Here is a 26412-nt window from a genome sequence, read left to right as displayed (position 1 = left end):
TGCAATCATCCGGACCCAACACTAGGTGGCGATCTATGCACAGATATGAATGTCAGCAGCCCTACATGCCAAGAACAGATGCATACTGGTAAGTAGCATTTGCATTCCTCTGTGAACTTCCCAAAGTTAGTTATTCCTTTCCTTTCCCCCAGGTAAAAATCTTTACTTTGGACGCTCTCAGGGTCGGCTTTACTTCCATTCTCTCATACTCCAATGCGCACATGACATTGCAGGTTGCACCACTGTCCAATACAAAGTCTGTTTCATGCACTCCTACTCTTATCTTTGTATGATCTATCTTTCCTCGGGTGCTTCTGTCTGCTGGCTGTGTTGTTTCTCCTGCTTCTTCTTCCTCGCTCTGCTCGGTGTGCACCTCCGACATGTGATATAGTCTTTCTACTTTCTCTACTTCCTCTTCTTCGCCTGACCCTCGTGATGAACTCCTCCTTTCATTGTTGACATACCTGACATGTCTTGTTGTCGATTCCTGTTGTCTTCCTGTTCTCCCATTGTCGTCTCTGAATGGGGCACCTTGGCACATGCTGGCGTAGTGGTTTCTTCCACCACATCTTCTGCACGTCTGGCCAAATGCTGGGCATTGACCTCTGTGTGGAAATTTCATTCCGCACTTATAGCATGTTCTTTCAGGTCGTCTCCTCTCCTTTTGTTCCCTCCAGTCATTCTTTCGTTGGTCTGTGCGATATCTGTTTGTCGTAAAATGTGCGGTTTCTGTTTCAACGCTCTTCCCTCTTTCCATTTCCTTGGCATGTTCCGCTGCTCTCGCCTCTGCTCTGGCTAGTGACAGGATGTTCTCCAATGATGTCGGTTCATTGAGTATTCTTGCTCTGAATCCTGTGTCGCGACAGCCTTCTATGGTCCGTAGCCTTATTGCTTGCTTGTTATCAAATTTGTCAAACTCACAATGGATCACCAATTTCCTCAGCCGTGTTGCGAAGTCGTCTAGTGTTTCGCCAACTTGTTGGCATGCAATGGTAAAAGTATATCGTTCGAAGTCAATGTTTCGTTGCGGGTCGAATTTGGCTTTTAGACATTTTTTTAGATGGTCATATGTTTTTGTTTCTTCAGTCGGCAGTGTCACCAGAAGTTCTTCGACGTCGTCCCCTGCCAAATTCAACAGTAGTACCAGTTTCTTTCCAGCTGCTACATCTGTGTCTTCTACATATCTTTCGAACCGTCTGATCCACTTCTCCCACCTTATTCCTGTTTGTGGCTCCGATAAGTTGAACGGTAGTGGTCTCCTGTATTGTGCGCTGGGCTTTGGATCTGCCATTCTTGCCTTCTTCCTTTTATCTGCTCTGTCTTCTTTTGTTTACCTTTTATCGTCTTTCTTTTCTCTTGTGCCCCCTTTCTTACATGTGTCTCCCTTCTTTCCTTGTCCTTTTCTTGTCCTTTTATTTTCTTCTTCTTTTTCTTTCTTTTATTTTTATCCTTCTCTAGGTTTTTCTTGTCCTTTTATTTTCTTTTTCTTCTCCTTTCTGTTCTTTTGTTGTGTTCCTGTTACTGTGACACTCTTTTTTTGTGCCTCTTATTCTTGTTCTTCTTTATTTCCTTTCTGTTCTTCTTATTCTGCTATTCTGCCTGTCTTTAAAGTGGCCTCCATGAAATTTCAATGCTATTTTTCATTTAATGTCCCAACTCAAAATGGCCGCCGTGTTCACGCGAGATTTCACGACCGAAATCTCGCGTAGCCTGTTTCTAAGATGGCCGCCGCTTTTTGTCAATGTCCGTATTGGCCTTCCTTGCCTGACCCTGTTATGGCCGCCGAGATGTGCACTTCTCGCGAGACCTCGCGCTTTGATTTTCAAGCGCGAGGACCTCGCGCTTTCAATTGCTGGCACTCGCGCTGATCACCGAACGCTCCTTACCGCGCTCAGACGCTTTAGTTGGACGCTGTCGGGGTGGGCTCCCGTGTAGCTCCTCGCGTCTTCCTTTGTTGCTCCACTTTTCGTCCAGTGTTCTGCACGTGCGGCTTCGTGCCTCGTCGCCAGATGTCGTGTTGTTGGTCCTTACGTGCAACACATAAACCACAGGACACAGGTATGTAATTGCAGCTTCTTTTATTTCTCTTACAAGAGCGGGTTTCAGCACGTCTGTCCCTCCAATGGTCCTAGTCTGAATGTCCTCTTCCTGTCCCCCTGACCGGATGTGGTGTCCGGTGACCTGGTCACCTCCCTCATGACCCACAGGGTCCTAGTGTCCGCTGTCCTGTTGCCCTGTCCGTCGTCTGTTTGTCAGGTCATGACACTGTGTATTTCTCCCACAATGTCCTTACAGTGATGGAATGGATGCCTTTTCGATACGCTCCTCGCTGTCATGCAAAATATCCTTGCACCGATGTCCATCAGGTCTTCAACTTCTGTCTCTCTCCCAAGCACTACGAGGCTGCTTGCAAAGCTTTCTGCTCCTTCAGTTCAAAGAAATCTCCATACGAGCGTCTGGCTTAATGTCAAGGAGAAGCGGATACGACACCCCAGACATTTTCGTCCCTGAGGACATCATTAGAGAACACCACCCAAAGCATCAGTTGCGGACGAAGTGACCTTCTCCACCGGCGACAGTTCCGACACTGAGCTGGAAATTGAAGTTCTTCCACCCGCTCAGGCAGCCTTGAGTACAGTACCTCCCCATCTCCACATCGATATGATGTTGAGCAACCTTTTACAAAGGGTCGTCCAGCTACACTGGAGCACTAGCGACAGACTGCCGGGCCTCCACTGCCTTTTGCCCATGGTTGACACTGACCAATCTCTTTGCATGTAACATCCAGCCCCAGCTCAGCGCAGAAGAAACCACTGAGATCACCAATTGCGCCAGCCTCCAAGCTGAGCCGACCATCAGAGCAGACATCTTCGACGTCCAAGCCTAAACTGTTTTCTGAGCCGAGACCTTTGGCTCTGACCAGCAAGTCCAGTCACGTATCTGGGACTATCAAACCAATTCTTCAAAAGCTGCAAGAAGAGATCAACACTCACCAAAAGCATCTTATGATGCATATTCACATGAGCCGAACCCTCACCCGCCCTCCAGGATCTGCTGCTCAGCCATGCAAACAGCAGCTGTTCTTAGAAGGACTGGACAGGCCAGCTGCTCCAAAGCAGGAAAAAAAAGTGGACAAGGCTACAAGCTGATTCCCTTTTTTCACTCCTCCACACCCCGCCAACCCAACACCACACTCACTCCTCACCCACTTCTCCAGGCAACCCTACACCATATAGACCTCAATGGTCACCTTACTCAGACTTGGGGGAGGGGGCATGGGTGGGATAGAGTGAAGGGTACACCTTAAATATACCTAGGCAGGAGGATCCCTGGGACACTGACGATGCTTACCCACCAATAGACACAGATCCTGATCTGTACCCTGCCCTCCTCTCCCCTACTAATGATGCCACCTCCTACAACGACCTAATTAGTAGAGCTGCCTCCTTCCAAAAAGTACATCTACATATTGATCCATGAGAGAAGGATTTTCTTTTTGACATGATTTCCTGGAGTCACAACTCCGCACAATTTCTCCCCATGCTTAAAGGCATGCGCCGTCCCACCCTAGACATTTTCCACAACCCAATATGTGCCAGAGTCACAACGCCAAGGGTGGACAAGAAATATAAGGTATCCCCAACCAACCCTCTTTACACCTGGGGCCGGCTTCCACCTTACTACCTAGTAGTCGCTACAGCCTGTAAAATGGACAACTCTCGAACCACTGGTTATGCCCCTTCACCAGATTAATAGAGTAAAAGGATAGATACAGCAGGTAAAAGGGTAGCTGTGCAATCGGCCAACCATTGGCTGATTGCCTATTATATTGAGCTGCTTTCTAGGTATGTTCATGCCCACTTGGATGAAATGGAGGAACTCCTTTAATATCTCCCAAAGGAGCACACGAAAAAGGGTTTGGAGATAGTTTCTGAAAAATCTCTAGCGCCACCATCTTCTGCGCCCTAGAATCGGCAGATACAACTGCTAGGGGGTTTAACTCTAGTTTCCTGTTGCACAGGTATGCACAGCTCCTTTTCTCCGATTTTGAAATCGGAGGTTCAGCAGAATTTGCTCAACCCTTTAGCTTGCAGATTGGCCAATTATTATAGTACATAAAGGAGGACACATAGATTGCTAAGGCAATGGGTGCCCTTCAACTCCCTACCCCCGGGGGTCCTTTCGCCGTGCAGCCAACTCCTTGGAAACCTCCACCTCATACCAACATCAACATGCACAACACACCTCTCCCAGAGTAGCTCCTACAGAGGTAACAACTCCAAATGAAGAGGTAAAGGTGGCTCTCCTAAAGCAGCTGCGACCATCGCTAAGCAATGACTCACTTTCCTTTTCCCCTGATCACATAATACTAATGGGGGGTTGTCTACAATGGTTCTTTCCTGTTTGGGGTAAAATCACCTTGGACCAATGGGTATTGGATATTGTTTGACATGGTTACTGTCTTCAGCTCTCTACCACACATTTTACCTCAGAAACTCAAACTCTTCCCACAACACCAATAGCTTCTCAGGAAAGAGGTACAATCGCTTCCCCACCGTCAACTGGGCACAGGAGTTTACTAGTTATACTTCCTAATACCTGATAAGGACGAGTCTCTCAGACCAATTCTGGACCTGAGGCCCTTAAACCAATACATTCCCTCAGAACACTTTCACATGATGTCATCCCACTGATTTCATCCAACTGTCACAAGAAGGCAACGTCATGGCCGCACTCAACCTCAAGGACGCCTATTCCCACATTCCAAACCATCCAGCACATCACCGGTACCTCAGATTTGTAATCAGGGACCAGCATTATCAATGCAGAGTGTTCCCCTACGGAATTACTACAGCACCCAGGGCTTTTACCAAATGCCTCACAGTGGGGGCCGCTCATCTACACAGACAAGGCATCCACATCTTCCCCTATCTAGACTACTGGCTCATCAAGGGTGACACTCATCGAAAATGTCACAAACACTCAGGTCACCATCAACATATTTTACAAACTAGGCTTTACTATCAATGCCTTAAAATCACACCCCAACTTCTCCAGATTCAACATTATCTGAGGGCAATTCTCAACTCAGAGGATGTATGTCCTATCCAAAAACCACCAGGATACAATCTTTTCAGACACTCATCCCTCGGTTCCAACCTGACCAATAAGTCAGTCAGGACAGACATGAGTCTTCTTGGCCTGATGGCTTTCTGTATCGTCATATTACCCTATGCCAGATTAGACATGCATCCATTGCAGGAGTGCTTAGTGCACCAGTGGTCTCAAGCGGAAGGCCATTAGAGTGGTCTAATGTTGGTGGGCAGTCAAGCCCACCAACACTCTGCAGTGGTGGAACACCAGCAATATGTTATAGGGACGGTCTTTTCTCAACCCAGTTCCACAGAAAACCATCACAATGAACTCTTCCCTTACGCGGTGGGGTAGGCACTTACAGGATCTGACCATTCAAGGCCTATGGACACCCAATCACAAAGGTCTCCACTTAAATTATCTGGAACTATTAGCTGTTCACCTTGCGTTGAAAGCCTTTCTTCCCCACCTCACTGGCAAGGTAGTCTTCATCAAAATGGACAACATGGATCCTTTGCCAATCTCCTCAGCAGGATGCGGTAACAAGTTTTCAAGTGGGAACTCCATCCTCAAGTCCTTGGGAACTACTTACGGTTCTGGGGACTACCAGACATAGACCTCTTCCACCACATCAGAAAACTCTAAATGCCCAAACTTGGCCTCCAGGTTCCTACACCTGCAATAGAAGATCAATGCACTATGGATGAGTTTATCAGGGTTATTTGCTTACACCTTTTCTCCTCTCCTACTACTTCCATTTGTAGTTCGGAGGCTTTGGTAGACATATCTTACCCTCATCCTTGTAGCTTCCACATGGGCACAGCAATCATAGTTCACCACCTTCATAGTACTCTCAGTAGTCCCATAAGAGAAACTTCCCAACAGGCTGCACCTTCTCACGCAGAACCATGTAGAAATCAGACACCCAGATCCCGTCTGTCAATCTTGCGAACTGGCTCCTGAGATCCTAGAGTTCGGATACCTTAACCTTCCACTAGAATGCTGTTACGCAGCGAAGTGGAAGAGATTTGTCTACTATTGTTGGTTCAAACATATTGCCTCATTAGCAGTCAAAGTACAAGAAATTGTCTTCTAACTGCTTCATCTGCAAACTTGTGGTATTGCTTTCACATCCATAAGATTTCATCCAGCAGCTGTACCCGCTTCTCTTCAGAACAGGCAACACATTTGCCTCTTCAGAATTCCAGTCATTAAAGCTTTCATGGAAGGTCTTAAAAGAGTTATTCCTTCTCGGGTCCTGCCCTGTAGGTGGAATCTTAACAAAACTAATAAGCCCTCAATGTGAACCCATCCACTCCTGACCCCTCCAGATTTTCTCTTGGAGAGTATAATTTCTGGCCCCCATCACTTCAATCTGACATGTCAGCAAGCTCCTGGCACTGACTTTGGAAGAACCTTTCTTCCAAATACACAAAGATTGGGTTGCACTTCGTACCAACCCCAAGCTGCTCCCAAAGGTGGTCTAACAGTCCCACCTCAATCAGTCCATTCAGCTTACTCGTTTTTTTTCCTCCTCAACCTGATTCAGTTGTGGAACGAGCTCTTCATACATTAGATGTTAAGCGAGCCCTTATTTATTTGTTGACAGAACTAAAACTTTTAGGAAAACAACTTTTTGTTTCTTTCTCCAAATCACATAAAGGCAAAGCCTTTTCTAAATCAGACACTGCTAGTTGGATTGTTAAATGCATAAAAATATGCTATGCTAAAGCCAAAAGAACTTTAACTATCATTCCCTAGAGCCCACTCCACTCGGACAAAAGGAGTATCTATAGCTTTCCTTGGGAATATTCCTATAGCTGACATTTGAAAAGCAGCTACATGGTCTACACCGCACACTTTTACAAAACATTACTGTGTGGGTGTGCTGTCCTGACAACAGCCCAATGTTAGCCAGGCAGTTCTACGTACACTTTTTGAAACCACTTCAATTTCCACAGGGTAGCCACTGTAATTATGGTAGGACTGCTTTATAGTCCATGTACAGCCACACATGCCTCAAATGGAAAATATTATTTGCCCTGTAGGTGTCTGTTTGTGGCATGTCGTGCTGTATATTCATGTGCCCACCCTCTTCTGTGGATGCCTGTGCCTATTACAGGCACACTTATATATTTAAATTTCTTCATTCTTCATTTGTACATCGTTCTATAAAGCACTTTGAGGCATTAAAGCACTGTACAGCGAGTCGCACGCTACCCCGGAACCCAAAGTTAGTGGTTAATCCAGTAGTTAAATGTTAGTTATTAGGCATGTGCTCTCAAGAGAAAACATTGCAAGCATTTACTCCAGTTACTTTGTGATAGATTATATAAATACCATTTAGGTGTGATCATTTGGGGGGGGGGGTGGATATGTGGTTTCAGGTGAGCGGATGGTGATATAGATAGGCTGGTAGAGATTAGGTAATGTTAGGTTGAAGGGATAGGGTTTTAAAGAGAGATTGTCATCTGTGAAATGTGGTATCAGCCAATTGCAGAATGGCATTAGAGAGATTAAGGCAGACAGGCATTGGACTGGGAGTAGGCTAACCTTCAAAGTGCAGAGTAAATATGAAGAGGGCTGCATGAGTAATTGCATTCTACTTGAAGGATGTATGCAGTATCCCACATTAATTGCTGTGACAGTACTGTGGCTGAGAATACATTTCCCTCTTTTATAAAACAAATTATACATTGCTTTGTTTAATAACTACATTTTCTTTAAACCCCTCAATGTAAAAAGCATTGTGTTGTAAATGTGTGACTGAGTTTAGACTTTAACTCACAGGCCTAATGGCATTCAGAGTTGAACTTCTCGGATTAGCATTTGCTCTGCATGCCCAAATTGCAAACCTGTAAATGTTTTCTGTGCGTAAAAAAATAGTGCCTCGCATCTTTTTATCCTGAAAATTTCTGATGGCCACATCTTCCTGTAGATGTCTCACCATTAAAATATGTGGCAGGTGTCAGATAGGTATGGAACACTTCTCCCCAGTTGTACATTTCCACATCACAACATGTGGCTTCTGTGTGTGACGCCACCGACCTATAATATGCACCAACCTGCGCGCTGAATTCCTGTTTTCCCCCACACCTCATCAGTACGTGTGAACCTGTGATCTGTGTTGCCTGATGCCCCTGAATGGAAGCAGAGAGTGAGAGGCAAAGTTGTATTTTAGCCATGGCCTGTATGGACAGACACACGGTGCACCCTTTCTCCTACAGGTAAGTTTCCTGTGAAGGAATCAATTTTCTGAAGGTCTTCCCACAAAAAACACAAGGCACAACCCTCTTTTCTCTGGCAGAAACATTCCCATTAACAGGACCATTTCTTCAATCCTGCAGGAGCGGCTCCTCCATGTGGGCGGAGGAGCGTCGCCCCACTGCTTTCACGCAGTGCAAGAAGCAGATCCATAAAATGGTATTATTAATACCATTTTATGTTTTTGGTTCTCGCACTGTGAGAAAAAAGAAGGGTTTGGTTGGGGTTGGGTGTGTCTGCTGCAGGGGAGGAGTGGTTTGCCCACTCTGAGGGCACTGACTGGTTGGTCGGCCCCAGGGAGGACCAAGCCAGTCTTACGCACTCTGCATTTTCTCCATGTAGGCCTACATGGAGAAAATGGTCTCCCCAGAGACGCCTGTGTGGTCAGCATCCCAGCTAATCACAATGCTGCCATTGCTGCATTGTGATTGGCTTAGGGGAGGGGAGGGGAGGGAGGATGCCTATGGCTGCTTCCTGTTGTAGTAGAGAGGACGATGTAGACTGACAACGTGAGACCGGGACCCTCCCCGCGCACCCACCCCCACCCCCGAGTCTTCATACCGGCTACGACTGCAATCAGGAGGATGGCATTTTCTATGCGACTCCCAAAGGATGGATTTGATTCTTTGGTCTTAGTAAATCATTCTGCTCTAAGTTGGATGCCTTCCATCTTTGTGCCTCCACAGCCACTTCTTTAAAAAAAAAAAAAATTAGCAGACCTCTGTACCATCTCCAGTCTGCCTGATGTCATTCACATCACCCATGGGGACGGACTTGGCATCACAGAGGAGTTATTCAGATCTGATTATGAAACCATAATTTTGCCCAATAGAGATTATGGCCACACGAAAAATAATGGTCCTGGGGATGACAAACTGCTTCCTCAGTTTTAATCTAATGTGGGGATTTATTTTGCCCATAAAAACCATATGTTCTAAATCCCACTTCAGAAGGAGACATTTGTTATTCCTGAGGGCCACTGACAGAAGAATTTGCATCCTTTACCCCAGTGGTGCGTAAAGCGGCAGAAACTTTGAAATAGCTTTTACTCTGAGGAGCAAAAGTCTAACATTTTTAGAGAAATTCTCTAGCCTTCTTCCTGGTCTACCGATTTGTTGCTCCCATTCAATGAGGCTCTACTACTAGAGAACCTTGAGGTTCAGGCTTCATCCTCCGAATGGAACTCCTATACCTTCCGTCTAGCATCTCCAAAGAGGGAGTCAAAATGAGTGAAAATTGTGGACCACATGATTTTTGTGTCAGATAGCCTTACTTTTATTGGGCAAATTATACATGCCAAACACAAAGAGATGATGAACAGAGCGCAGTAAATTTTAAGACACTCGCCACCAGTCACAGATCTGTGTTGAATCCATCATCGTTCTTTAGCTCACTTCGCCACCCCAGTTCAGACCCAGCAATATGCAAATCAGTCTTGACCCTGTGCCTCATGGGAACAGTCCAGCCCAAACTGCCAAGCCAGGTCACCCCTGGACCGGAAACAAGCACCCCTCATCAGCCAGGCTAGCTTAAATACATTGTCAAAATGAGCAAGGGACCCCGGTCCGGGCATACCCTGCCAACCTAGGGCGAACAAAGCAAACATAAGAAGATGATGGATGGGAAGTTCGGCTGGACTGTCCCCATGAGGAACAGGGTCAAAACTAATTTGCAAGTGTCTGGGTCTGAACTGGAGTGGCGAAGTAAGCTAAAGAATGTTGATGGATTCAAACCAGATCTGTGACTGAGGGTGAGTGTCTGAAAGGTTTCAGCGCTCGGTCCATCATCGCAATGTGTTTGCTTTGAATTATACATGCCCTATAGGCTCCTGTGTCCCTGCTTTGTGGGAATTGGCCAAAGTGGCCGTTGTAAGCCTACCCATCTTCAATTTGCTTATTGATGGCTGCTTCAAAACAGATCCTGAAGTGTGGGCTGAATGCTTAAAAACAGATCCTGATGTATTGCTTGCATACTTCAGGTTCTGCAGTCTTTTAATGTTACCATGCCAGGGTATGTTCTCTTGGCATTTCTGGAGACGTTCGGGACACCCTGTTGGACTCGCCGTTCATTAGTGAGTGGCCTTTTGGTGAGAAGATTGTGTCCTCTGTGGAGCAAGTCAGGAGCAGGCGGCCTACGTCATGCACACTTGACCTGACCTCACGTCTGCAAGGCAGTTTACTCATCAATGCAGAAAGATTGTGGCTCTTCCATGGGTCAGCATACCAACATAGATGACTCTCCCAGCTGTTCCAGACACCTCAGCAAATGTACCTCCGCTATCTTGATGGGAGGATCTAAAAGCTGCCAGCAACAGATCTGATCCCCCTCTGTCCTCTATCAGATCTGCTGCATCAAAACCTTTCCAACTGCCCCACAATCCCATTACATTGTCATCTTCCATTGAGGGTAGAGTTTCTCACTCTCAAATATCCATGATCCTCTAGGAAGTTAGAAAGGCCAGTTGGAAGATGATCACAACATTCGGCAGGATCATACAGTTGATTCACAAGGGCTACTCCCTTCCCTTCTTTTCTTTTACCTTAGAGTCCCACTACTATCATTTGGAGGTCTTGCCATTAACCGCACCTCGAGATGTCAAGAAATTGCTTACGGATGCAGTGGCTACACTGATGGTCAGTAGTCAAGGTATTCCCATGCGTGGTGCTCTGGCTGGAGAATGCAGAGTCCTCTCCACTGATTCTGGAACATCTTCAGAACGCAATAACTTTTTTCCATTACTTAGGCTTTACTATCAGTGCTGAAAATTACAGCCAGACTCCTGTGCTAAGGTTGACCTTGGTATGTGCCATGCTATCTATGGCCCACATGAACTCCATTCCTTCTCCTTAGAGGACCATGGATATTCAATAGTTGATTCTGAGGTTTCTGGAATAACTTTGTCTCCTTGTCTTACAGGTCTTATATCAGCAAGACCACATGGCCTCATAAACCTGCTGGTTCTACATGCCAGGTGGTGAAGGATGGCCGGCCAGTGGTGCCTGTGACATCAGCAGCTCCAACACCAAAGGTGCCTTTTGGCTCTTACACAGATCTGCTAGTCAGTTTGTCTTTGCATGTGTAAGTGGATCTACTCCTCCACTCCCAAGCATGGTCTCTCATTTAGCCATCAACAGCTGTGGTCACAGATAAAGGCTGGGTGGGGTGCCCATCTGAATGACTCCATGGATGCCTTTGGTCCACGTTGCAGACGTATCTGCACATAGATGTTCTAGAACTGCAGACAGTCTGCCTCGCTGCAAAGACATTTGTCCCTTCAATATCTAGGAGAACCATTCCGATTCTGCGGGACAATACCACCATCCATTACATCAACAGACTTGTCAGCAGCATGCCATTAACTCTGTTGGGATGTGATTGCCTTTGGCAGTTATACAGTGACGGTGGTTTTTCACAGCAGTGGTCCTTCTGGTAGGTCTCAACTGGAGTGTGCACATTCTCATTTTCCTCTCACTGGAGGACCACAAGTTGGAAGTGAAAGGTGTGATCTTTAGATTAGAGTGCCTACCTGTAGATCTTTTTGCATGTCCTTTGTTTAGTTATATAGGCTTCCTCCTTAATGGTCTCAAAAGGAAACTTTCAAGTTAATCTGGTCTCAGGTCCTGTTTTTGATGTTTTTACTGATTCCGCTTCTACCATAAGTCCTGTGGAAGGGGCGAGAGAACCCAGCAAGGCTGATCCTGATGGCACGCAATTCTGCGAGGACATCGCCGACTTCATCAGCCCGCATGCCCTCCCCTCCGCTGACTACATCCTCCTGGGAGACCTCAACTTCCATCTGGAGAACAACAATGACCACAACACCAGCACCCTGCTCGACAACCTCGCCAACCTGGGACTCAAGCAACTGGTGTCCACCCCCACCCACCTCGCCGGACACACACTCGACGCCGTCTTCTCATCCAGCACAGACATCGACTTCAGCCACGCCACAGAGCTTCAATGGACGGACCACAGCTGCGTCCACTTCACCTTCAAGAGAACGACGACCCACCAACACCAGCAACACACCGCCCGCAGAAGCTGGAACAAGATCACAACAGACCAGCTCGCCACCTCCCTGAGCCAACACCCTCCTGCCAGCTCAGCGAACCCCAGCCAGGCCGCCGAGAACATCACGAAGTGGATCAGCAACTGCGCAGACGAGCTCGCCCCGCTGAGGACCCCGCCTAGCAGACCCGGCAGCAAGAAGGCCCCATGGTTCACCGACGAACTCAAGAGCTCCAAGAAGAACTGCCGAGCCCTCGAGAAAGTCTGGAAAAGGGAACCGACACCGGACAACAGGACCTCCTACAAACTTGCCACCCGGAAACACCACCAGCTGATCCGCGCCGCCAAGAGAACAGCATTCAAGGACCGGTTGGACAACAACGCACACAACAGCAAGGAACTCTTCAACATCGTGAAAGAGCTCTCCAACCCCAGCGCAGGAAACAACGACATCACCCCATCGCAAGACCTCTGCAACTCCCTCGCCTCATACTTCCACAACAAGATCACGGACATACACAGCAGCTTCAACAACCAACCAACGCACACCACGACCGACCAGCCACCCCCCCCCCACCACCACCCTCCACGCCTGGACCCCGATCAGCACCGAAGACACCATCCGCACGATGAACTCCATCCACTCCGGATCACCAACCGACCCCTGCCCTCACCACATCTTCAACAAGGCCGACGCTGTCATCGCACCCCACCTGCGAGACATCATCAACACATCCTTCGACACCGCCATCTTCCCCGAAAGCTGGAAACACGCCGAACTCAGCGCTCTACTCAAGAAACCAACAGCGGACCCCACCGACCTCAAGAACTACCGCCCCATCTCGCTTCTCCCGTTTCCAGCCAAAGTCATCGAGAAGACCGTCAACAAGCAGATGGCCGCCTTCCTCGAGACGAACGGATCCCTCGACCCCTCACAGTCCGGCTTCCGAGCCAAACACAGCACCGAGACCGCCCTCATCGCCGCCACCGATGACATCCGAGCCCTGATGGACAACGGAGAAACAGCGGCCCTCATCCTCCTAGACCTCTCCGCGGCATTCGACACGGTCTGCCACCGCACCCTAATACAGCGCCTCAGCAACATCGGAATCCAGGACAAGGCGCTGGAATGGATCAGCTCCTTCCTCGACGGAAGAACACAGCGAGTCCGCCTACCACCGCACAAGTCAGAGGCCTCCGAAGTCATCTGCGGCGTCCCCCAAGGTTCATCCCTGAGCCCCACCCTCTTCAACGTCTACATGAGCCCCCTCGCGGCCATCGTACGCAAACACCACCTCAGCATCATCTCCTACGCCGACGACACCCAGCTGATCCTCTCCCTGACCAACGACCCCGCCGCCGCCAGAGCCAACCTACACGAAGGGATTAGAGAGGTTGCCGAGTGGATGACGACCAGCCGCCTGAAACTGAACTCGGACAAGACGGAGGTCCTCATCCTGGGCTCCTCACCCTCCGCCTGGGACGACTCCTGGTGGCCTCCCGCCCTGGGCACCGCACCCAAACCGACAGACCATGCACGAAACCTGGGCTTCATCCTGGACTCCTCCCTCTCCATGACCAGGCAAGTCAACAGCGTCTCCTCGGCGTGCTTCAACATCCTACGCATGCTACGGAAGATCTTCTGGTGGATCCCCACAGAGACCAGGAAGACCGTCACCCAGGCCCTCGTCACCAGCCGACTGGACTACGGCAACGCCCTCTACGCCGGGACCACCGCCAAGCTCCAGAAGAGGCTCCAGCGGATCCAAAACGCCTCAGCCAGACTCATCCTCGACATCCCACGATCCAGCCACATCTCCGGACATCTGAGAGACCTCCACTGGCTCCCCATCAACAAGAGAATCACCTTCCGCCTCCTCACCCACGCACACAAAGCCCTACACGACCAAGGCCCGAGCTACCTCAACAGCCGAGTCAACTTCTACGCTCCCAAACGCCACCTCCGATCAGCCAACCACGCCCTCGCCGCCGTCCCCCGCATCCGAAGAGCGACTACAGGAGGAAGGTCCTTCTCCTACCTGGCCGCCAAGACCTGGAACTCCCTCCCGCCCGACCTGCGCCTGACCCAAGACCACCTCTCCTTCAGGAAGAAGCTGAAGACCTGGCTGTTCGAGCAGTAGCGGCACCCCCCCCCCCAAGCGCCTTGAGACCCTACGGGTATGTAGCGCGCTTTACAAGTGTCACTGATTGATTGATTGATTGATGGCTCCAGATTGGGTAAGGAGGGTTTGGTACACTGACATGATGGAACAAAGCATTCAGAACACCTTCCTCTCCTCTCCTGAAAAGGGTGTACCTGCAGTCGAAATAGAATAATTACATTCTCCACACATCCTCCAATGCTGCAGCTACACACATGGAGAGCCAGTTAGTCATTTTCACTCCGTTATGAAACTGCTCATGTAATTTTAACCGCAAGAAAACTAGTTAGGAAATAGATTTGTAGATCACTTGAACAAATTTGAGCATTGGTGTGAGAATGAAGACTCTAATCCTTTAAAGTCATACCTTTCAGACATCCTGCATTCGCACTTACTCAAAAGTTGTTGATAGTGGCTACAGGTAAGAGTTAGCGAACAGCCTTGTCCGCTTTCATTCGTATGTTTCCCTGATCCGTCATCATTGTTTAGATCATCTAAAGTGGTAAGTTTTCCTCCCACTCATTTCTCAGTGGAATTTGATGTTTTTCCGGCATTCTTCATGTAATATCAAAGCAATGCACAGTTGTCCAATTCAACTTCTTACTTTGAAGACTGTATTGTTTATTGCAATAACCTCTGCACAAGGGGTTTGAGAACTTTAGGTCCTCTCAGTTCATCCTCTTTCCACTGTTTTTTACGAAGACAAGTTCGATTTCTGAACCCGGCTTTCATGCTCAAAGTGGTTTCCACCTATTTTTTTTATGGCCAAGTCTATTTCTCTTACGCCTCTATTTCCTCTTCACAGCACACCAAGGAGAATGAGAGACTATATAGAGTAAATCCCAGTCATACCTTCTCATATTACATTTCACATGACAGGCTAGCGCTTTTAGTCCTTTGGGTGCAATGTGCACGCAAGAAAACCCCATAATATAACATTAACTGCCCTTAACTGGACAGACCGGAAGAACAGCTCTGTGTGGACATTGTCGGAGCCGGGAAAGGCATGAAAGTGACATAATACACCACTTTCTGCGGGATCATCGCATGTTAGAAGCTCTCTAGAAGGTATTCAGTCCACTCCACAGTGCCAATGGTTGCTTCCCAGCTCATGCAAGAGGTGCTCTTGTGACTGATATCTTTTGGATAGGCACATGGTCATCCCTGCATACGTTTGCTAAACATTTCTGCCGGTTGCTTCCCAGCTCATGCAAGAGGTGCTCTTGTGACTGATATCTTTTGGATAGCCACATGGTCATCCCTGCATACGTTTGCTAAACATTTCTGCCCCATAGTCAAGCATGAAGTAGCAGTCTCTTTGCCAGGGCAGAACTGTTTGATTTCCTTAGTTGATTTGCTCCACTGATTCCCACTTCATGGAAGGTATTGCTTTGGGACTCATTCTAAGCTTGAGGAGTCTGTATTTATCCAAAGTAAGAATGACTTCCTTTTGATCAGTATGGATACATATTCTTCCTGTAGATTCCTCACTGCCTGTTCTCCTTCCCGATGAAGCAGTGCAAGATCTAAAAAGATCCCAAAGTATGCAAATATATTTGTGCTGATATTGTTGACTTCATTGATATGTTCTTGATTCTTCTCTGCCACCATCAGTGGGTGGTGGAATTAACACAGCACACAGGTTGGCCCCTTTCGCACATCAATGCTATAATGTATGGCCGGTGAATGCAGCCTGAGCCACATGGAGTCCCAGGGCAGCCAGGGAATAGCTTTCTGGACCAGTCTGAAACCTGGGGAGTATTTGTAAAGTGAGAGATCTATGGAAGGAGAAGATGTTTTCATCAGAAATATCACTACTGAAAGTAATTAACTTTTACTTTACCACTGCTATTTGAAGATGTCTTTGGGATCCAACGCTATTCCATTGTATTGTTTGGTGCTTTATTTCCACGTGTTCCCAAAGAAGTTATGAACACCTGGGGCTGCATTGTGTAACGAACCTCTATGCCAGTTTGCTCTGCAGCTCACCTTTAGCTAGGTGCGCAGAGTGCAGTAAAGGACTGTCCTCCTATTGCAGACAATACACTGCTCCCAGGGTAGATGCAAACTTGTGACTGCCTGGAGGCAGTGCATTAGTGAAAAGCAAAGTGACTGCTTGGAGCAGCCACTCAATTTTTCACAGTGCAAGCGGCACATGGCCTACTTTATAACTGGGAAGAGAGATTCCCCTTGCAGGCTGGTGCAGTGAGTGACTTGGCTATGCAGTTCAGGCTGGACTGGTCCCATGAGGCACAGTGTCAAGACTGATGTGCATATGGCTGGGTCTGAACTGAGATGGCAAAGTGAGCTTGGAATGATGATGGATTCAACCCAGATCTGTGACTGGGGGTGAGTGTCTGAAAAGTTTCAGCACTCCGTCCATCCTCTCATTGTGTTTGCTTTGCAGTGCGTGACTGCACCAGCCTGCAGGGGTGTCTGGGGGGCTTCCATGGGGCCCCATAACCCCACCCCCACTCATCAGATTTGCACCCTCCAGGGTGCATAGTGTGCCACCGATTTGTGGTACACAGTCAGTGCACCTCTTGAATGGCCTCTTTGCCTCTTCACTTGCATCCATAATGTAGCATGGGAACAAAGGCAAAGTATTTGCATCACCCTGGTTCTATTAGTTTGCCGGCATGATCTGTGGAACAGAAAGGGATGTACAAACGTCTGCAGCACTTCTGTGGCATTAAAGTTGCCTTGGGGTTGCTGAAAGTGGCTACACGCAAACATTTTGCTCTTGGGGTCCTATGTTGTACAGCCTCTGAACTGCTTGGGATTTCAAAGATAAGCAGTCTAGATGGAGTGTATAAACAGTTAACACTGTTACACCATTAACATGTTGACCTGTGGCATGAAAGAGCATTTAACACAGTTTTTTCTCTTTTTTCCAACCTTTCTCTTAGATTTTGCTCCTCTGTGAAGCCAAATCCTTCAAGATCGCCATTAATGGCTTTCCATTGGGCGAGTACAGCCCTTCGATCATAGACTTGAAAGAAGTTTCCCGATTCCAGGTTTCTGGTGATGTCCAGTTGTTCAGTGCCCAGTGCTGACGTCTGTGGAGAGTGAACATCTTCTTGGATCACAGCTGGGGAGAAAGACTGTTATTGTTCATGTTCTCTGATAAACGTCAATGGAGGATTGGTAAATTTCCAAGACTGCAGGTTTTTTCTATTAAAGTTGGGAACTATCTAGAAGGACATTTTTCTACAACTCTACTGGCACTTTGTTATGCACTGTGATATTTTCGGCTCACGCTCTGGGATAATCTGTGTTATTGGTTTCTTCTGTGTATGTCGCACTCACTTTACATGGATAATGCTGTCCTGAACTAGCAGGTTGGACTTGTCACAGCGTTGCCTTTCCTCGTTTGGTGCTGGTGCAGCCGAGCTCTTCTGTGGGACTGCAGTGACTTACTCCATTGTTTACTAGCACTAACTAGTTTGCATGCAAAAAATTCTTGCTTTTTGCCATTCTGTGATCTAAAGATTTACACTACAGCTTACCTAGTTGGGTTAGGTCTGTCCGAGTCATCAATTCTAACATAAGCTTGGAGAAGTCACCTTCTCATCCACAAGATGCAACACTGTTTCTTGCGAGATTTGTGTTCCCAAAGAGAACACAAAACTGGTGTTGCAGCCACAGTGGGTGTACCATGCTCGCAGCCTTTCCTTCCTTCGTGAGAGATCAGTATGAAATGTGCGCTGTGACTGCTTATCCTCCCCACTTGGCTTTCCTCAGAGGGTTCATGGGAACCTCCCTGCCCCCTCTCGGAGGGCATCCCTGAGACGGTGTGGGAGGTCTGTTACCACCTGGATAGAGCACATTCAGCGCACCTTTCTATGTCCCCCTCGCGTGTGTGGATGGTTTAGTGCTAGGAGCATGCGCTCAGGCAAAATGATTTACTCCTGCACCAGGGCATGCCTTTATGATGATGAGCGAATGCTCCTCAATGAAGGCAGGACCGGGTCAAGAAGCACAGTCTGCATTACAGAAGGGGCCATACGACACTTCTGTAGTACTATGGTGGATATGCAGTTTCAATAATCAGAACTTGGTGCCCAATTTTGCACCTGAAGCGGAGTGATGAATGAACTCTTGTACATATGCTGCCGCCTCTGTCATAGATCTAGATGACAAGCTCATCTGCATTTTAAAAACAGTTTAAAAAGAGCAATCTCTTAAATATATATATATCATTTTTGTGTTTTCTTTTGCCATTCTTTGCTTCCCAGCAGACGCAACTGTTCTTCAAATTTAGCATTTGTCGAACAGTCTCCTAGAATTAAAAATTGGACGAGTTTTAAACTGTTGTTGAAACTAATGGAGGAATGTATTTTTTTGTGTGAGTGCACCTAAGGTGGTGTTTCAAATTTCTGATGAGCAGGTTTAAAATATTTTTGTACTCATCTCTGTACATTTATTCACTAAAAAAACTTAAACTGGTGCAAATCTTTTGTTAGAAGATAAAAAAAGTGTGATATTCAAACTACAATTTCCTCTAAAAACTAGGTATGCTATGTATATATGGTTTAAACCTATAAAAACACAGGAAATTGCCAATGCTGGTTAGCGTTCTTAACTCCACCACCATGTATGATGTTCATGACATCGTACATCACATAATACATCACAATTGAAAAAGTCATAAGTGAACATCACATATCGCATCATGGTACGCAGTATATAAAGTTCCACTTCTGTGATATTAGAGAGGTGTCAATATTATTTCATGTAGTGAATAGGTCAGTTAGTCCATAGGAAAAGCAAGTGTTGGTGACATTTGTCGAATTTGTGTGAAACTGTCTTAGGTGTGTTTACCATGATTGGTGAAATAGTGTTTGAAGGGTAACTTAAAAAAATATATATATATAACTCTGGATCGGGATGGTCAAAGAGTTTAAAGATTCGTAGGCATTAGAATTTTATGGATAAACCTGGAATTTGATTAACTATGAGATGCTTGGAGCTAAACATTTTGCTCCATCTGCCATTTTGTGGTGTAGTGTGTGTAGACTTCAATGAGGTTCATTGTTAATGTTCTGGAATATAAATGTAAAACTTTGTAATCCAAGAAAGTGTCAACCAATTTCTTTTTTGACAATGCTATTGAACAAAGACCTAAGCAATCAGAGCTCCAGTTTACTATTTTGTTCTTCATACAAATATTTCGGGCTGGTGACTTCAAGCTGACAAAAAAGTCAGCCTTTCATCCTTAATAAACATATTTGCTGCTATCCACAAACCTGTTTGCGGACATACCAGGGTGTCCCCAAGTCTTCTTTTCTTTCTAAGTGACTTTATATCTCCCCTTTGCTGGGCTTCCTTGCCTGCATTGATACTATTTACTGATCAGTAGAGTTGCAATCTGTATCTAATGGGTCACATTGAAATGCATGCCTTTACCATGAGATTGTAAAATTGCATTATTTTTTTATGTAAACAAGCTCACTTGTCTACGAAATCCAATGTCTCTTTAATGCACAATGTGTGTTGTGTTTTAGATGAAGTAGAATATTTCTACTAATAATGAACAAGCATGCGGCACACAAAAAACTCACAATTGTTTTTACACCCCAATCATAATTGTTAATTTCCACCTAATTCAACGGAACTCATTATAATATCATTAGAAGAATGAAAGTTTGAGTTCGTTCTACAGACCCTCACTCTAGTGGCAATCACATTGCATGTGTGTTGTGTTATGATTTAATTTCTTAGCTCCATGATGTGTGTACATTCTAGAATTGGCGGTCCTTAGATGGCTAGCCTCCTTTTTGGGTAATCGTCAGCAAACAGTTTGGTCTTCTCCTTTCTCGGCCCTCATTACCCCTATGAAAGTAGGAGTACCACAGGGCTCAATTTTTAGCCTGACTGTTTAATGTGTATGTGGCCCCCCTTGCGCTCCTAGCAGAAGAATACTGTGCAAAAATAATATCCTATGCTGACAATACACAGTTTTTGTTTACCTGCGAAAATGACAACGCGCTTAGAGTTAGCAAGATAAATGCATGTTTGACAAAGGTGTTCGCCTGGTTCCGACAGAACAAATCTGAATTGTTCTTACTTGGCCATAACCCTGGCGAGAAATAGTGCCAATGGTGGCCCCAGAATGTTACCCCCGGACAGCCCTGTAACCACTGTGAAAAACCTTGGGCTCAATGTACTGTACCTTGGTCTTCCTGACTACCTACTAGGTCACCTGCAGGTGTTTCAAAATGCGGAAGCCAGAGCCATACTCCTGGTTGACCCCAGGACATGCATGACCCCCCTCCTGAGGTTCCAGCATTGGCCACAGGTGCAGAAGCGGATCCACTTTAAAGCCTTGGTTTTGGCTTTCAAGGCACTTCACAACACAGTGGCTCCTTACTTTAGGAAAAGGATTCAGCAATTTGCCCCACTTAGGGCCTTGAGGTCCTCCGCAAAGCTGCTGTCGACCAACCCAAAGTTTGCCCACTCATGCATGGGTGTTCGTTCCTTTCAAGTGGTGGCTTTTCAGCTATGGAACAGTCTGCCACCCTCCCTAAGACAGGTTCAAGATCTTATGGTATTTAGGAGAAAACTAAAGACCTGGCTTTTCCAATATTTGAATGAGGTCTACCTGCCTTGTTGCACACTGCCGGTCCTGTGGTCTTTTTAGCGCCGGGACACTCTATGGAGTAGCCGTGGGCTTTATAAATGCTTGGTGACCTAACATAACATCTGTCTTGCCTGTTTCTACCAGGAGTAGCACACCTATGCTTGGTGCTCAGCATTAGTCTCTTTCAACCTCTACTTCGAGCTGTTTTGACTGTAAAGGTGTGCATAACTAATTGAGCTGGCTTACCTGCAATGGTGCACCTGGATCTCCGAAACCACCTACTGAGCAACCTTCTAAGAGTCAAACCTTTGAACTGCACATCACACACAGTAAAATTGCTCATCCAAAGTGAATGCCCACAGAAAGCGATTTCTAAGCAAGTGCGAAAATACACATTTGCATCTATGTTCCCATCTGCTTATGGTGAGCTGAGAATGAATGAGAAATCTGAACTTTAATTAGAATACTCAAGTGGGCCAAAGTGCTGAAAGAACCAGCATGTGAACTGGAAAAGATTTTGAATTTGATATCCTCTTTTTAACAAATTTGGAAGCAATAAAATTTGAAGAACACAACTATAAACATATTAAGCATATCTTGAGGACATTAATGAAGGGAATGAAGAGTACATTCGTGTACATGGTCCACTAATATTGTGTAAGTGAATGTTTATAGTTTGAATGTATGGGGCTACTTAGATCTTACATTTACTGTATCGAAAGTATTTCTGCTAATGGACCAGGACAAAGGTGCAAATATACTGTTAAATAAAGTGCTGTTTGCCAATGTTAGTTTTTCTCCTTATAATCAAAGGCTCTCTTTATGAATTTGTGAGGTGTAGGACTATAATCGACATGTTTTGGGTCAACTCATTACTTTGAGGAACGTACTTCCTTTAGAGGGTGGTCTTCGTCCTTGGGCCAAGTCCCCATTGGAGGCCCCCCAACCTTCTTCATCCCACTGGAAGCTAACGTGACATGCACACCAAATTTTACATAAGCCCCATCTGCAGTCCCTTTCGATATGTGAAGGCTACTTTCATCAATAGTGGTTGCCCACAAACAGGGCTATCAGGTGTTCTGTTAACCCATGTGTGACATTTTTCCTTATGTGTAACATATCACAATGTTGGGCCACACTTTATCTCTCCTAGTTACACCACTGTAAATGTTCATGTGTCTGCATACACTCCTCCGCCCTTGCACAACAACACCCTCTTTACTGCTGATGGGTCAAGCATCTAAACTCCACGAATTTCTGAGCCATTAGAAGGAAGTAGCCGGTAAGGGAAAGTGTAACTGCAGACCCTTTTGTTAAATCGCAAACTAGTAAGTAAAGACAGGTGACTTCTCATTCTCCACACAGCTTTTTGTGACAGACACGGGTTATCGCCCCATGTCCATCCTGATCTCTACTGTGAAGGTGCTGGGCTGCATCCTGCTATCTCATTTGGAGGTCTAGGCCGAGGAGCGTGGCTATTTATCAGATATTCCATACGGGTTCAAGAGATGGATGGTAATAGAAGACCAGTGTAATAATCGTTGCCTCTTGCTGGGGGAAAAGAAACATTGGCAAGCGTGGCGCCCTTCACCTGGGATTCATGGATTTGTTAGTGCTTTTAATCATATATCCCATTCAAAACTATAAGGTGTCATGGAAGGCTTGGGCATTTATAGAGCAGTCTTCAACACCGTTAGGGACATTTATTGCGACTCCAGTGCTGCTGTTAGGTTCGGGCTGTGTGGGGAGTGCTCTGAAAAGTTTAGGGTTAGCAGGGGCATTAGACAAGGATGTGTCATTTCACCATTTTTATTCTCCCTCTGCATAAACCATCTGGAGAGGGACTTAGTTCTAAGGTGTGGGGGACATGCCCCAGTTTAACAATTGCCCAGTACCACCCCTTTTGTATGCTGACATTGCTCTCATCATGCATCTCGCGACGGAAACACTGAAGCGTCTTTTGGATGTTTTTGCATCCTTTACACAGGGTATAGATATGAAGATTAATACTACCACATTTTTTATAATGTCTTGTGGTTATAGGTCTTGCCAAAGGCCCGTCTTCAAGATTCAGGCAATCCCCATTAAACATGTTATTAATTTCAACTGTCTGGGGGTAACCATCAACTGTAGGGGATCCTGGTCCCCGCAGATCGATGATAGAAATAATCATCTTGCAGGGAGTATTAATGCAGTGTTTTCTTTGCGGCCAAACTGGACAAAAGATTGCTCACTCATATGCTGCCCATTTATTGTGCTAAATATGTTGGGCTGGCTACCTACGAGGCAAGGATGTGGGACTCTCAGGCGTTATCGCCACTACAGACCACTTGAAATGTTTGTATGCCACCAATTCAGTTTACCACAGTCTATTTCCTCTTTAATCACACAAGGAGTTAGGGCTCATGCACCTTGAGGACTCGCCCATTCTTACTGTGGTGAAGGATTTGGACCTCTGTCTAAAGAGACTAAGTAAGGACTGCCTGTCCCTTTCACAGTCCCTAGATATTCTTGCTGAGGGACGTTGGGGACCTGACAGGACCTGGGCAGATGGGATTTATTTGAAAGACACTGAGGGATACATGCTATATGTGTTTTTGAAAGAAAGATGGGCCAGGGTGTCTGCACTCCCCTCTGTTGTTTATTTGCATCTTGATCCCCCTAGGCGCATGCAACCATTTTTATCATACAACTCTCAGCACTTAATTTTGCTCAGGTTTTGCCTTAATATATTTCACAGACTGGTCACCTTCCCCCAGTGCAGTGACTGGTTGTGTAACCTTGTGCCCCCCCGCCCATGCGATCATGTGTCAGTTCAAAGTACTTTACATGTAATGTCCTTTTACACCTTTTACTCTGTTCACAGGTCCATGGTCCTTAAACCTTATCTAATCATGCACTCCTTGCAACGTGCACAATGCTGCTTTAAACGACTGTTATATCGTACAATGTATTTATTTATGTATATATATATTTATATATCGCGCAAACATCCCTCCAGAAAGAATATATATATGAAAGGATTAACAGGAGGAGTGACGATGGCATTATATAGCTAGTAGAAGAATGGGGGACATAGGAATAGTAATGAGATCGATGTAAAGCAGATTCCCCTTTTTGATAAATGCAGTCCAAACGAATATAGGGACCGTGCATGGAGGGTGCAGCCCTACTAGACATTAAGTAAGGGCGAGAAGCGAGAGATCTCCTTTTGATGGACATTGGCCACTGTGGCCTTGATAAACTTTGCACATGGTCCGAGTTTAAAATATCGCATTTGGAGGTGTTTTTAAATTTGGCTGCTAAATACATGAGACTTTATGGGTGCACATGTTTTTGTAATATTTATGAATTTATTCATGTATTTATTTCGTCGAATCTCTACTCGTGAAGTATTTTTATCATGTCCATGCTAAAGTATATTGCACTGTCACTTTAAAAGTCTGCCTTGAGCTGTGTGGTATGTCATGTGATCAAGCCTCTTCCTGAAGCAAAACGCATCATGGCGGACGCGCTGGCACGAAATTAAATAAACTCACTTTCTGCACCAGCAACCCCTGGGTCTACTCTTCGTCATTTGGACGTCTGACAGCGTATGCTGGCAGTGTGGCGATTTCTTGGATATCACGGTACCTCAAGGCTTTCCTGGTACGAGTGAGACCCCTCCCCAGATCGGGCAACACGGCAGGAAGCAGCTGACTCAGACCTGTTCCGGGGCATTTACTTTCTCCGGTGAGGAGAAAGCCGCTACAAGCCCCTGTGAAGTCGGGTATTGCCTGCTTGGGATATACAAAGCCAGATTTCTCCGTTCCGGTGCCCCGGAGTGAATTCCTGGATATTGGTCCCAGGTAGGACTAACGGAACTCCCAGTGGGGACAGTGCGCGGCATCGGGAAGGACATTATAAAGAGCCCATTTTGCCGTTTTTTCAAGGTGCAAAGAAACTTTATTGCCTGTATTCTTAAGCGCTTACTAATTATGTCCGCCGACGTACTGCGCAGCAGAGCAGAGGCAGCAGATTGCATGTTCTTGGATTCCCCGGCCGGGGGGGGTCTACAAACATTTTGCCAACAAGCCAGGAGACTGGGAGCGCCACCACAAGGGACCTATTTGGAAAATTAGAACGACTAATGAGATTCGAGCAGTCCAAGTGGAGGGAGCATCGGTCCCTTTTCCATTATATAGCAGTTGGACGGGTCCCTAGGGGCTTACGAATCACCATAGCCCCCAGCCCCGACAACCCTGACCCCGCCATGTTAACCGAGTGGGCAGATGCCAACCTGGAGTCATCTGGAAAATTATTACACATTTTGGTGAAATACGCGGAGAGCGACCGCACCAAACTGCAGGGGGAGATTGATATCCTGGAACATGAGCTGACCAAAGTACCTATCACTGAACACATCACGAAAATGAGAACAGACATGATGGGCAGATTAAATAAAGAGGAAGAAGTTATTAAAAAAGGAAAGCTTTCAAGTTTGAAAGGGATCAAATGGACTATCCGAACGGACAAGTATTCACGTTCGCTAGACAATACGATGCGGTAAAAGCCAGAGTCAGGGGTAATAGGAATGTGCAACGCGCTACAAGTGAAACCTTAATGACATCTGTTTCAAACTCTAACCTCAGCTCGGCCGCAGAAAGTGACCCAGAAGTTGACCCGACTAAAGACCCGAACTTGGGGTTTACAAAACTATCCCTGGCACAAGAAGTCAACTGTTTGTGCCAGGATCATCGGGACACCCTAAGGCCACTAATACATCGTGGAGCAAGAACAAAAGGGCAAACCTAAAACGCAGTCAGCGGAGGAAATGTAACACCCGCAAATGCAAGCGGAGGAAAGCCTGGGAAACCAGGCCAGTGGAATCTATTTCAAAAGAAAACTGGGAAACAACCGATACAAAATCAATAATCAACCTTACGAACTTGAAACTAACGGCGGGTGAAATCTCTTTCCTGAAACTGGGGCTATCATATTGCCCGCCCTGCAACATGAACTATGCAGATACCAGGATGGATAGATTCACCCGCAAACTAAAACTAAAACTAAGTAAATTCTTCCAGCTGCAACCAAAGAGGAAGAACGTGGTTGGGGCACCAGCGAGCCCAGTGATGATGGACAGTGAAGGGCACAGTGAAGATTTAAATACACTGGAAGAAATCTGGTCGTTACAAAATGACCAGTCATCGAGTCAACTGAGCAGCAGCATCAATCGTAGTCCTGGTAAAGGCTGGAACACTCCTTTTAAACCTAAATCCACCTTTCAGCCTATCATGGTACAAGACAATCTGGATACTT

The 26412-nt window shown here is 46.3% G+C and overlaps 1 protein-coding gene across 1 annotated transcript in view; it reads left to right on the top strand.

Annotated features, from left to right (window-relative positions):
* LGALS12 (galectin 12) overlaps positions 1-19775 on the top strand; it is a 262129-nt gene extending 242354 nt beyond the window's left edge. Inside the window, exon 9 of the mRNA XM_086938060.1 lies at positions 17438-19775. Coding sequence (XP_086794186.1) covers positions 17438-17584 — 147 coding nt within the window. The 3' untranslated portion in view covers positions 17585-19775. The remainder of the gene's footprint in view (positions 1-17437) is intronic.
* The last annotated feature ends 6637 nt before the right edge of the window (positions 19776-26412 follow it).

Source organism: Lissotriton vulgaris, chromosome 9, assembly GCF_964263255.1.
Source record: "Lissotriton vulgaris chromosome 9, aLisVul1.2, whole genome shotgun sequence".
Lineage (NCBI taxonomy): Eukaryota > Metazoa > Chordata > Amphibia > Caudata > Salamandridae > Lissotriton > Lissotriton vulgaris.
This window is presented reverse-complemented; position numbering and strand designations above follow the sequence as displayed.